Source organism: Phyllostomus discolor, chromosome 5, assembly GCF_004126475.2.
Source record: "Phyllostomus discolor isolate MPI-MPIP mPhyDis1 chromosome 5, mPhyDis1.pri.v3, whole genome shotgun sequence".
In the NCBI taxonomy this organism is placed as follows: Eukaryota; Metazoa; Chordata; class Mammalia; order Chiroptera; family Phyllostomidae; genus Phyllostomus; species Phyllostomus discolor.
Window position 1 is genome coordinate 72,436,259 of NC_040907.2, and position 13,124 is coordinate 72,449,382.

The 13,124-nt window shown below is 40.7% G+C and overlaps 1 protein-coding gene and 1 long non-coding RNA gene across 2 annotated transcripts in view; one reads left to right on the forward strand and one right to left on the reverse strand.

Annotated features, from left to right (window-relative positions):
- Positions 1-2,966: 2,966 nt before the first annotated feature.
- The window catches only part of ARHGAP29 (Rho GTPase activating protein 29), a 50,604-nt gene continuing 40,446 nt past the window's right edge, over positions 2,967-13,124 (reverse strand). The window contains exon 6 of the mRNA XM_036027494.1: positions 2,967-3,047. Within this exon, the coding sequence (XP_035883387.1) occupies positions 2,967-3,047 (81 nt within the window). The remainder of the gene's footprint in view (positions 3,048-13,124) is intronic.
- LOC118500698 lies at positions 6,209-7,802 on the forward strand. Its single transcript, XR_004903274.1, has 2 exons — positions 6,209-6,666; positions 7,351-7,802. It is a non-coding gene; the product is annotated as an uncharacterized LOC118500698 (long non-coding RNA).

The following is a 13,124-nucleotide window of genomic DNA, read 5'->3' on the forward strand; positions in this document are numbered from 1 at the left end:
GTTGGGTGCTCAGCCACACAAAGAAAGCTTGTGGTGGGTTGTCAGATTCCTTCGGCTGCATTTGTCAAAAGGACAAAAACCTCTCTTGGGTGAGGGAAATCTCTCTCTGCACGCTGCTCCAAAGCACCCCCGTCCTTCATGACTCATGGAGAGCCCTGGCCGTCAGTCTGCCTCTTCCCGTCTTTACAGCCTCTGGGGCACAGGAAGTTGGAATGGGAAAGAGGCCCAGGTGCTTAGCTACATATGGTGGGTCAGCCTCCGTCCCTGCCCTGGTCTCATCTCTGCCTCCACCCCAGTGGCAACGTCGTTCGGTCATTTCAGCGGCACAGAGACGGCCTTGGGCTCACCGGTCCGAGTAGGGCCCCTGGGCAGTCATTCAGGAGCCCCCGTGCATGCTGTGCAAACAGCTTCGGCCCTCGTTGCTCAGCCAAATTCTTCTTAATAAAATTAACTTCTTTTAAGTGTGCTGTTTTTCAATATCAATCAGTGAAGACTGAGTGTGAGTACTGTGGAAAATCATGGTTTTTGAAACCAGATATAACGGGGTTATTATCTCAGATCTGCCCCTTAGCTGTGTGACTGCTGGTGACTCGCTAAACCTCTCTACACTTTAAAAATAAGGTGCTGCTATTGAACTAATGAGAGAAAACACCAGCATCAAACCAAGGACTCGTCAAGAAAATACCTATAGGTTTTTTTTAAAAAAAGATGATTTTTCTCTGAACATCTATTTAAGTTTGTTAGATTAGATTTGGAGAAAGACTGGATGTGGTCCACCCAAGTTCCTTATACAGAAGACTATGATGCTTTTTAAAGAGGTCACACCAGATCAGCATTGGCTTCTCACCACGGCCTGGGGAAGCCATCGTCAGTGAAAACCCTGTCACCAAAGACTAAGCAACCCATGCAGTAAAACAGTTCTCACTGGCTGTCAACCTTTAGCAGCATGGCAGCTTGAGAACGGCAAACACTCAGGGCCTAAACCGAGAAATTAATTCCAGCCAAGGACAGAATCCCAGCAGGGCCGCTGCAGACCTCATCCAGAGCACTTTGGCTTTCCCTCAGAAAGAGATCGCATCGGGACTTTAAGATACCAAAAGTAAAGTCTTGCTTTTCAAACTAGAGGCTCACGCCCTGTGTAGAAGGTGTGTCCGTTGGTTGCACCCTCTGTGTGATGCAGGTTAAAAAGCATCTTTCTTAGAAAAGGAATAAAACCACCCTTTGACTCAAGCTGAGAGCATTCAACCAGAGTAGGGGAGGCAGGGCATGGGCTGAGCTTCGGGCAGGATGCCACGGACCTCTTCTTCTCTTCTTCGCTGTTGGGATTGCTCTTGTGGAAGCCGAGAAGAGACCACTGGAAGTCCATCAGAGGTGGCCCTGACAAGCTCCTCTGAGATAAGCCCGTTTTCAAACAGAGCAAGCTTTAGTCAGTGCTTCCTAAGGTCACTTCCTTTCTCCTATCCTGTATTTGCCTGTACTTTATTATATTTAATTGATTTTAAGCTGGCTCACTCTTTCCACTTAGCTGAATCTTCAACAATACTCCAGGTAATCACAGGGTTTTTACGTTATATTTTCTAGAGCATTTTAGAGCCCAGAACTACTAAATCATATTGTTCATGGACCTCTTAAAGTAATCTTGTGTCCCACCAGGAGGCACAGTGTTCTTTGAAAAACACTTCTGTAGATGGGCAAATATATCATGAAAGGAGTGACTGTTACGGGTACAAGATTAATGGGTTTTTTTTCTGTATTACTTACCAAATGTTCCCCAACCTCTTTGTGGTTAAAGAAACTCTTAAATATATAAGAATACTTTCACATACACCATCTCACTGGATCCCCGCAACTTTCTGTAAGGTGGGCAAGATAAACATCACAACCTCCACTTACGGAGGAAATTAGGGCTCAGGGTTTGAACTACTTGCTCAAGGACACACACCCAGTCCCTATGAAGGCAGAAATAAGAACTTACACTTTCTGACACCTCGTCAGTTACCTCGCACTTCTTCATAGCAAGTCCATGGTTGACAGGGGCCAGCTGTGTGTGAATGCGTTTTAGCTACTCCCATCATCCTGTACCAATTTCAAAGACTGAAACTGAAGTCAAGGTCACCTTGTCACAGAGATGAGACTTCTGTTCCAATTCAATGGAAAATAGTGCAGCTTCAAGATTTTGGTGGTCAAGCATGCATCCATTAGAGACAGGCACACTGGAGTTTGAAACTCTATTCCACTGCTTATTAGACGTACGATGCTGGGAAAGTTTTTAAAATTTTAATTTTGGTCAGTTCCATCACCTGTGAAGTAGGAATAATAATACCTGCTGCAGAGAGTTGCTGCTAGTGGCTGCTGAGAGCCCCTGCCTCCCAGGGCCATGCTTCACCGAAATGGTCTGAAGAGTCTACCCCTGTGCTCAGTCTAAGGCAGGAGTGCCCAGCCTTTTGGCATCTCTGGGCCACACTGAAAGAAGAAGACTTGTCTTGGCCCACACACTAAATATGCAAATATTGATGAAAACTGATGAGCAAAAAAAAAAAAGGTTTTAAGTAAATTTACGGTTTTGTGTTGGGATGTATTCATAGCCATCCCAGGCTGCATGCAGCCCATGGGCTGTGGACAGCCCATGGACACCCCTGGAAGGGAGCAGTAAGTGATGGCTGTTATTACTTTGATAAGAAATGTGTACTTTTGAGCATTTGCTACATAATACTTTGAAATCAATGATAACATGATTAAACTTTTAAAATGTAGGTCCATTGTCACACATATAAAAATATGCCTGTGGTAATGAGAATCCATTCAAACTTTACTCATTCTTGTCTAAATGTGTTAACAGCACACTCTCCTGTCACCTCACTTTGTGACCCAGGATCCATCATCATCTCTCCAAATACCCTCCCATCAGCGAACGCACCTCACAGTTTTGTGGGGCTTAGAATGAACACTGACTCGGGTATTCTAGCTCAAGTCACCGTCCTTCGCATCCACCCTCTGATGCAGACACTGTTCTCATTGCATAGACAAGGAAACATTCTCAAAAAGGATGACCTGCCAAGGTCACATAGTGTGTAAATAGAAAAACTGGGACAGAAACATAGGCCTTCTCATTTTTTCCTATCACATGCATCTGACAAAGCAGGAAATAAGTACATGGTTGACTCTTCCTTTGACTTACATCTCCTCTTCCTGGCACTTAACGTCGTAGCTTCTGTAAAAAGTACCCAGAGCATCAATGAGCTTTGGGAAGCCTCCCCTTTGCGACTGGCACCAATGCAGGAAGTGGTTGTTACTGCTCATGGTCAGTCGTGGTTTTGTCCTTTTCATTTCAACAGGGAAATCAGGCAGCTGAAATTGAGCATTTTCTAAAAAGGAAAACTGAGTCATTTGTTTTTCGCAGATTCCATTCTAACATCCTACTGTGCTGATAGATGGCAAACAGCTTGGAGACCTTTTGGTGACTCAGCCGCGCATTGGCAGCTTGTCTGGAGTTCCAATTCAGCTTCAGGATACTGGCTTCCCATTTCCTCCCCATTTCAGAGATCATCACAATAGACTTTAATTACCACTGTGAGCATCCAAAGGGAGGAAAAGGCGGGTTGGTTTTACACACTGTTGTGCCCTTTCAGTCTTGAAAGTGAGACCTTTGATAGATAGCCTGCCAGTAATTGTGTCACCCAGCCATCTTTCGAAAAGGTCAAACAACCCCCTTCAGAGGGTGCTGGGCCTCAGACTTCACTAACAGCTCCGAGAAAAAGTAAGGCAAAGCAAAAATGTACAGCACCAGAGAGAGGAGGAAAAAGACTAGAAAAGTTAAGAAGGGGCAGCAGGGATGGCGCTGACCTCAGGTCCCTCTTGGACACCTTAGCCCAAAGTTGGGAGAATCCGGCACTCCCGAAGCAGCTGGCAAGAGTCACTAGTGTTCCCTTCCCTCTCTCCTCTCTTGCCACAGGGGCCTCGCCGCGCCAGACCACCGTGCTCACTGGACACAATCACAGCGTTTGGTGCACACCGACTGCTCCCCACTACAGAGAACTGCTGTTGTGTTGAGATGACTGAGTAGCATTCTCTCCTGACTAGATTATGAATTCTACTTGAAGTTGTTTTAGTGGAGTTGGTATTCTATTTTCACTCAGATTAAAGGGTAGGGCTTGTAACACACTCCCAACAGCGTTGGTAAAACACTTAAATTCACTGGGTTTGAAAACACTGACTCCAAGACTGAAGTCCACCCAGGAATAAATGTCTCCAAGGGTAATATAAAGTTCTGTGGTGAACAGGTTTAATAAAAACAGTGTCACACACCTAGCACAGGAAATCTGCACGATGGCCGAGGCTGTTAAGCACTTGCATAGGTTTCCTTTGGCTACTGGTCATGAAACAGAAAGTATAACCCAGAGCATCTTTTTTGCAGGCGTCACACCCACTGCATCGGAATCAATCTGGAGTGGCTGTTAAACACGCAGATTCCTGGGCTTGGTGGCCAAGCTGCTCAATCAGGACGTCCGGGGATGAGGCCCAGGACTCTGTTTAATAAGCAGGTGATTGTGATGCACCTTGCATTTGAGAAGCATCCCAGAGATAAGAAAGATGGGGCGGTATTCCACAAGGGTGCCAGGGTTTGCCTTTGGGCTCTGTCATTCAAGTTCAGTTAATTCTCATAGCTTTTGGGTTATCACATACCAATTGCTGTTGTAGAAACCACCAGGAGTGGAATGGGTTTATGCTAAGAAAATCGCTGACTTCCATTATTACATCCCCCGCAAATCTTTGGGAATTTTAACTTATTGAATCATATAACTCAGGTTTGGGATCTTTTATGTGAAACTTATTTGAATGCATGTCTATTTATTCATTTTTAATTCAAAGGAAAGGACTCCATAAATCAAAATAATGTTTTATGACAACAAAGGCATATTGTTTGTGCAATCTTAGATTGCTAGCAACCAGAATCTCCTTACCAATTTTTCTTCAGTTACAAAAGAGATTGGGCCTGTCTAGGTTAAACTGATAACTTGGTGGGCTCAGATGACAACTACAAAACAGTATTTTATTTACTTAGAGTCATCGGACTTGCAGTGACTGTCAGTGACCCTTCAAGTGCAGCTCAATCTCAGTCCAGTTCACCAATATGTGAACAGTTTTTGAGGGCTGTCTATGTGCCAGACAATTACTCTAGGTGCTGTGGATAGAACTAGGTGTAATTTTTTTATATATATATTTATTTTTAGAGAGAGGGGAAGGGAGGGAGAAAGAAAGGGAGAGAAACATCAATCAGTTGCCTCTCGAGCGCCCCCAGTTGGGAATCTGGCCTGAAACCCAGGCATGTGCCCTGGCTGGGAATCAAACCAGTGACCGTTCAGTTTGCAGGCTGGTACTCAATCCACTGAACCACACCAGCGAGGGCAAATTAAGCGTAATTTTATAAAAAGCATCTCTCAACTCTTCTCAACTCTCAGCCATACATCAGAATTACCTATAAAGCTTTCTAAAAATACTGAAGTGCCCTGGCCGGGTACCTTGGTCGGTTAGAGTGTTGTCCCGATATGTCAAGGTCGTGGGCTCCATCCCCAGTCCAGGTACATGTAAGAATCAGCCAATGCATGCATAAATAAATGCACCAACAGATTGATGTTTCTCTCTTTCTGTCACTGTCTTTTGAAAAAATCAATTAAAAATGTTTTTTAAAAATAATGAAGTATGGGCCCATCCTACATCTACTGAATTGAAACCCTTAGAGGCAACATTCACATAACTGAATGTACAAATGCACCCCAGCTGGTCTTACTGCGGAGCCAAGGTTCAAAACCATAGTGTTAAAAATCCTACCTTTTGAGAATTTCCAGTCTATGGTAGATAATGCTGATGTAAATACATTTGTCATAGGACACATAGTAAAAACACATTTTAGACAAAACACAGATAACAACAGATCTGACATAGAATCAAATATACAGGCAAGGATAAATGCAAAATTAGCAGAGATTAGGCAAAGCACAGAGATATTTCTGGGCAGATTCTATGGCATCTGGTTGATGGGAGGAAGAATAGACTGCATTTGTTTTCTTGGAATTTCAAAGTAAAGGCTTAGAGTCAGAAAAACTGGGTGTAGCTTAAAAGGCAATGCTTTGTTTTTCACAAGTCTGATGTTTTTGAAGTTGTGTAAAAATTATACAAAAGAAAATATCTAGAGTGTATACAGTTTATATTAAAATTATATGACCTCCATTTTTTATTTTAGGGTAAAGCTATGAATGACTAAGTTCTACATAGGACTATATGGCATCCAAGAAACATGAAAGACTAACCCAATATGTTGTGACCATTTTGAGCATATAGTACATGCACGTTTCAGTGAATTCCAGGCGGTCATACATCAAGGGAAAGGAAATCAAAGTTTTGCAGTCTGGCTAATGAGAGGCTCTCTGAAGGGCATTCTGTGGAATGTATTTCTCTTGGCAGTTGCTCTAGTGGACACAATTAAATTCTAAGCAGATTTCTTTAATCCTTAGCTCTAACTGGGTCAGCATCATCTGATTTGAAGTGTTATTACAGGAGACGTGTGTACAGTAAGTATTGAAATAGCTGTAACAATCTAGCCCGGAAAGCTGCCTTTTCTTTGAAAATGCTCAAAAGACCCAATTCACATAAACTAAAAAGTCTCAGGTAGGACCACCACCGTGACAGGGGAGGGAGCAAACTGAGGTGGTCCTGATGACAAACATGCCAAAAATTCTGCGTTTTTTTTAAATAGGCTGCTTAGGAAAAATGCTTAATTAGCTTACCTTATTCTCTATATTGGCCCAGAAAGATTCGGTTGGGCAATTTGAGGCCATGGACTTGAAGGCTTTTCAGAGTTGGGAAAATAAACATATTGCCTTTAAATAAAAAATGTAAACAAAAGTCAGTTGTGCCCTTTACTGGAGACAATTATCAGCAGGTGCGACGGTGACACTGCGTCGCGGTAGCCGTTAGGTTCTGCACATTAATTTAGGATCCTTATCCTGTACCCCATCATCGCATTAAATTCTCTCATTGTTTGTGGTTTGTTAGGGTTCTCTTTAAGGTTTTATGTTTATAATTATATTTATTTACAAATAGTGATCACTTTATCTTGTCCAAGTTTGTTACCCCTACGTTCTTTCTCTTGCTTAATTGTATTGACTAATGTTTCTGCTACAATGTTAACTAGTAGTAGGATAGCAGTAGTGATAAGCATTTTTGTGATGTTTCTCTATGTATCAGAATGTCTCTTGTGTTGTTCGTGCATTAAGTATGATGCTGACATTTTAGGTTGCCACCCCACGCCATCCCCAGATAAAATTACTTGAACGAGTTTTTACGTTACAGGACCACCAGTGCCCACCTGGAAGAAACTCCAGTTTACAAATCTAAGAGGCTCTATACTGGCTGGGCCTAAGGAAGCCGTAGTACCATCTGTCAAGTATCTGAACTAAGGAAGAGAGGATCTTAATTCTGTTTGCCTTTGAGATCTCCAAATTGAAATCACAGGAAACATGCTTTATCCATCTCTGTGTTTATAAATAAATATTCATTGCCCAAATGTGCACTATAAGGGACATTTAAAATGCCCTCCCATCTTTGCACTGAATCTTTGAGTCATGAAGCCAGCTCGCCCAGAGGAGCCCTCCAACCCCTCAGACACTGTCTCCCACAGGCTGCTCGGTATACCAGCCACTGGGACTTCCCACAGGCAGTGGGCTTATAAACTGCACACTATTGCCCTTCTGCATCCATCAGATCTGCCTATTTGTGATTTCTGCAATAAAAATAGCAGCATCTTTTCTTGTTTCATGGCCTTCAGAAGCTGGCATGTGTCTACATGCTGAGAATGAGAAATAAGATGAGATGCCAGAGACCCTGAAGGCAGGATTTCCCAGCTCACCTCAGAGTAGGCAATGCAGGTTGGGGGTGGGGGTGGGGCCGGAGGTGGGGATGGGGTGGGAAAGGTAGACCAGGCAGGAAGGAAGGAATGGCAGCAAAGAATGGCACTCCCGTTGGGGTTTGCCAGTGATGAGAAACAGAGATGTCAATTGACCAGGTAATTCCATTATATTCTCCAGTTTGGTTGTCTTAACATGTTGAAGGACATGGGCAGCTATTTTACAGTGCATAAAACACTAACACTATTATTTAATAGTAAGATTAAGAGCACGGACTTTGTAATCTGACAATTCTATGTGTGAGTCCCGGCTCTGTCAATTACTGGTTGTGTGATTTTGGTCAAGCATCTTCTTTTTCTGAAGGTTTATTTTATTCTCATTCAAGAAGGAGGGGACAAAGATCAAACCTGAGACCTAGGTATGTCCCTGACTGAGAATCGAACTGGTGACCTTTCAGTGTAGAAGACAATATTCTTGAGCCAGGCCTTGGGCAAGTCTCTTAATGAAGACTTAGTTTCCTGGTTTGTGAAACAGGGATAATATTCCAACCTATTTCTTAAGCTTGTGTGGATGAAATGAGAGAATGAGTGTAGAGTACCCAGTGCCTGGCATATAATGGAGGCTCATAAATATTCTCTACCATGATTTTCTTTCTGGGTTTCCAAAAGTGATAACGATTCTTTTATATTTTACACAGTGAGGACAAGGCTCCAGAGCAAATGGAGTGAGCTATTCATTTCCCTCTAGTTCTTAGTGCTATTTATGTATGTATGTATGTATGTATGTATTTTATTGATTTTGAGAGAGAGAAACACCAATTTGTTGTTCCACTATTCATGCATTCATGGGTTGATTCTCACAATCCCCTGACTGGGGATTGAACTTGCGCCCTTCACATATTGGGATGGCACTCTAACCAACTGAGCTACCCAGCCAGGGCTTTCTTAGTGCCATTTAGAACATCTAATGAAAAAAATCTCTGTCATCCCGCCAAAGAAATATGATTCAAAATGTTGACAACCAAGAGTATGGTTCACAAACATGAATTAAGTCCAAGAGACCATGATTTCAAGGGAGAGGGTCCTTAAGATTGCAAAAAGTGAGTTTATATATATATTCAGCAGATATAACACAGCCATACAAAACATGTACTATAGATAAATTTAAAGGCAGATACTAATGTGGACATTTAGGCTATTTTGGCCTGTCTCATGTTCCATTTTAGATGCATTAGTCAAAACCCAGAAGAGGGAATTCCTGTACGTAAAACAAACACTTATTGGAATAGCGAGAGAAATATTTAGCTCACAGTCTGACTCATTCATCAGATCCAGGGGTCAGTAAACTTTTTTCTGTAAAGGGACAGACAGTAAATATTTCAGGCTTTGCAGGCTGTAGGGTCTTTGTCCCGACTACTCAGCTCTGACACTGCAGCAGGAGAGTGGGCACAGACACTGGAAATGATTGGGCACGACTGTGCTCCAATGCAGCTTACGTACAAAAGCAGGCGGTGGGTCAGATGTGGTGGGCGGGCCCTGGCCTGCTGCCCTGCTTGCACCATGTGCCCCCTCTGAGTAATGTGACTCACTCTACTGTTCAGACACAAACTCAGCCTTATCTCTGTGCTAGTTACTTAGCAATCTATGCTGTTCACATATGGAAATATATCATTATGTGTTATATATACTTGTAAATAATTGATATATATGCTTATGTATAATTGATATAAATATATACAATTTTTAAGTGTTTTACATAATTGTGAGAAAGCTTAAGACTGTACTGTATACATTTTATACCCATACTTCAGTTGTTGACAGTTTTATAATGTGTCCTTTCACATTAAAAAATACACTTAAGTTGGTCATTGAATTGTGAGATTCAAAGAAGTCATATTTTTAGACTATGTCTTTAAAACAAAAGACAATTCATCCCTCTTCTAATATTTCTGCTTTGTTGTATGTACACTTTGATTTTTAAAATTTATTTTTAATTATAATTGACTTACAATATCATGTTAGTTTCAAGTACACAGTATTGCGATCCCATGCTTATACACCTTACAAAGTGATCATCACGGTGGCCTAGTGACCACCTGTCACCACCATACACAGGTGCTGTGCTGCCGTTGGCTCTGTTCCTTCTGCTGTACTTCACGTCCCTGTGACTTACTTCGTGACTGGCCACCTGTAGTGCTCAATCCCCCCCTTTTCCTCCTGGGCACCCACCTACTGCCCCCTCTGACAACCACCAGTTTGTTCTCTTTTCTGTGAGTTTGTTTCTGTTTCGTTTAGTTTGTTCATTTGTTTTGTTTTTTTAGATTTTGCACATAAGTAAATATACTTTGATTTTTTTAATCTGTAACTCAGTTCTCAGCTTTTTTCACCATTATATAAAATATTTAAGTTGTCAGCATTGAATTTGATTGGCAATTTAAAATTTAAATATGCCTAAGACCAAGTGATGAAAGACAAACCATCAACATATTTTAAAATCTGAGTAATGAATGTAACTAAACTACACGATTCAGAAACAGGCTTATGTGTACCTTTGTGTGGTTCAGATGATTGTCCCTGGTAGAAACTAAAATACTTTGGTTACTACAGAAAAATACTAAAAAATGAAACAATTGGCATTTTGGCATTTTGAACATGAAAGCTTATGTTTAACAGAGGACAACTGTTAAAAAAATCTTGTCCTCTCTTTTATGACCACATACTTCATATTGGAGAGATCACTTTTTGTTTTTTTTTTAAACTGCAATCAGAAAATTATTTCAAAATAAGCACTCAGTTCCACTCCAGAAAGTAAAACTGCTCCTTATTGAGTTTATCTACCAGCTGGCTGACTCTCCTTTACTGAAGATAAAGTAGAAGAGACCATTTTACAGGAACAAAAAAAATCATTGGGACTTTAGAATCAGCATGTGGTGTTTACAAGTTTCAAAACACAAAATGTGAGCTATGTATATTGCTCAGAAGTCACCTGGAGGCTTACTGAACGTCACTGCATGTTTGGGCTGCAATGAACTGAAAGCAGTTCAGGAATTTGAAGCTGAGCAAGACCTAAATAGTTACTGATTTATTTATTTATTTTTTTAGAACATTTTGGTCCAAGGCCAGAAACCAGGTGTGCGTGTGTGTGTGTTTTTTTAAGGAATTAATGGTAATTATTTTTTTACAAACTAAAATTGAAGGGCATTTAATTAATAGCCAAGTTTGAGTTCATAAATCTGTAACCTTATGAATCAGTAGGCAGCTCACCGAAGTTGTTTTAGTGAGAGGTAGGTGCCAAGTGCCTGGAGCAGTGCCCGATACGACCAGCACGTCCTGCATTGCAATATACACTGCATCACGAACAGAACCACCGCAGGCTCAGAAGTCAGGCTGGCCTGCGCTTCACCTCCCGTGCGGGGTTGCACGTGGGCAAAATGGTGCTATTCCAGATTCTATAGAACACTTCCAAACTTGCCTTCATTTATACTGCCTGTTTCTGCCATTTAAAGTAGCTTATCTACAGGCAGAGCTACTGGTCTAGTCAAGCTTTAGAGGAAGTTGATTGGGGGTTTTCAGACATATTTCATTTTAAGAGAGGAATAATGTCTTGAAGTCTTGGTCTTCAAGCAGGTATATAATGTCATAGGGAAATCAAACTATATCAGAATGAAACTTGTGTGGCACTTGATAAAAAAGCCTGAGTTGACGGACTCACTCTCAGAATAAGAGACATTATATAATTTTATTAAACAAGTTATTCTCACACTAAAAGACACAAAAGCACTAGGGAATACTTCTTTCAGCTTAGCAGACAAAAACTTACCTACTCAATAGAAGTATTTATCCCTAAATCATATTAAAAGGTTAAATGTACACTTTGAATAAAATTGTATGTGTGTATTAAAATTAATATAACTACAAACCACAGTTAATTAAAAAAATTTGCTTCTGTGAAATTCCTTTCATGAAAATTGTAGCAAGTAGTTCCATAAGACAAATTCATAGAAATGAAATTGCTGAATTAAAGGGATGTCACGATTACACTGTCACATTGTAAATGTCACATTTACGTTGGTAAAATTAGCCTCAGAAAAGTTACACCAATTTACACACCAACCAAATGTAGGTGTGGCCTGAATGCTAAGGCTTTTTGCCCACTCGATCTGCTCTTCAGTTACACTCAACCCACAGTGAAAGCATATGATATGAAATGCCTTAGAGTTCTTTCATATCTAATCAACTAATAACTGGACTATAACATTCATCCCATCCAACTAATAGCGGGTAAATTCATTTGTATTTTCAGTGTACATGGTTGTATCATCTGCAAATGTATGACTTTTATTTCTTCCTTTTCAAATATCTTTATGCCTTTCATTTCTTTTTCTTGCCATATTGTATGGCCACTATCTCTAGCACAATGTGAAATGGAAGCAGTGACTGTATGTATCCTTGGGATGTTCTTGATCTCAAGGGTAAAACTTTAATATTTTACCACAATGTCTATGCTGTATACTGCATCTGTATCAGTTGAGGGAAGTTCTATCCATAGTTTACCAGGAGTTTTTCATTTGTTTGTTTTAAAACAAAAAATATAAAATTTTATCAAACCATTTTTTTTCAATTTGCATCTTACTGAGATAACTATATTTTCCTCCTTTTAAAATTTTATTTATTTATTTATTTAGTTAGTTAGTTAGTTAGTTTTAGAGAGAAGGAAAGGGAGGGAGAGAAAGATCTTGTCTGAGAGAAACATCAGTTGGTTGCCTCTCCTACATACTCCAATGGGAGACCAAACTGCAACCCAGGCATGTGCCCTAACAGGGAATTGAACCAGCGACATTTTGCTTTGGAGGACAACACTCATTCAACAGCCACACTGGTTAGGGATATTCTCCTCCTTTTACAAAATGTGGTAAACTCATTTTTTAAAATGTTAAATCACAGTTGCATGCATGGAAAACTAACCTCACTCAGTAGTGATAACATTATCCTTTTTGCATGTTACAAGCTTTTTTTTCTATATTGTGATGTCCTGGTCTGGTTTTGGTATCAAGCTTAGGATGAACTCAGACTGTTTGGAACTATTTCCTTTTTCTCTATACTGGAAGAATATGCATGAAATTGGGGTAATTTCTTTGCTAAATGTCTGAAAGAATTCACTGGTAATGTCTTACTTTTCTTCGTATGAAGGCTTTTAATAACTGATTCAATTTCCACAAAA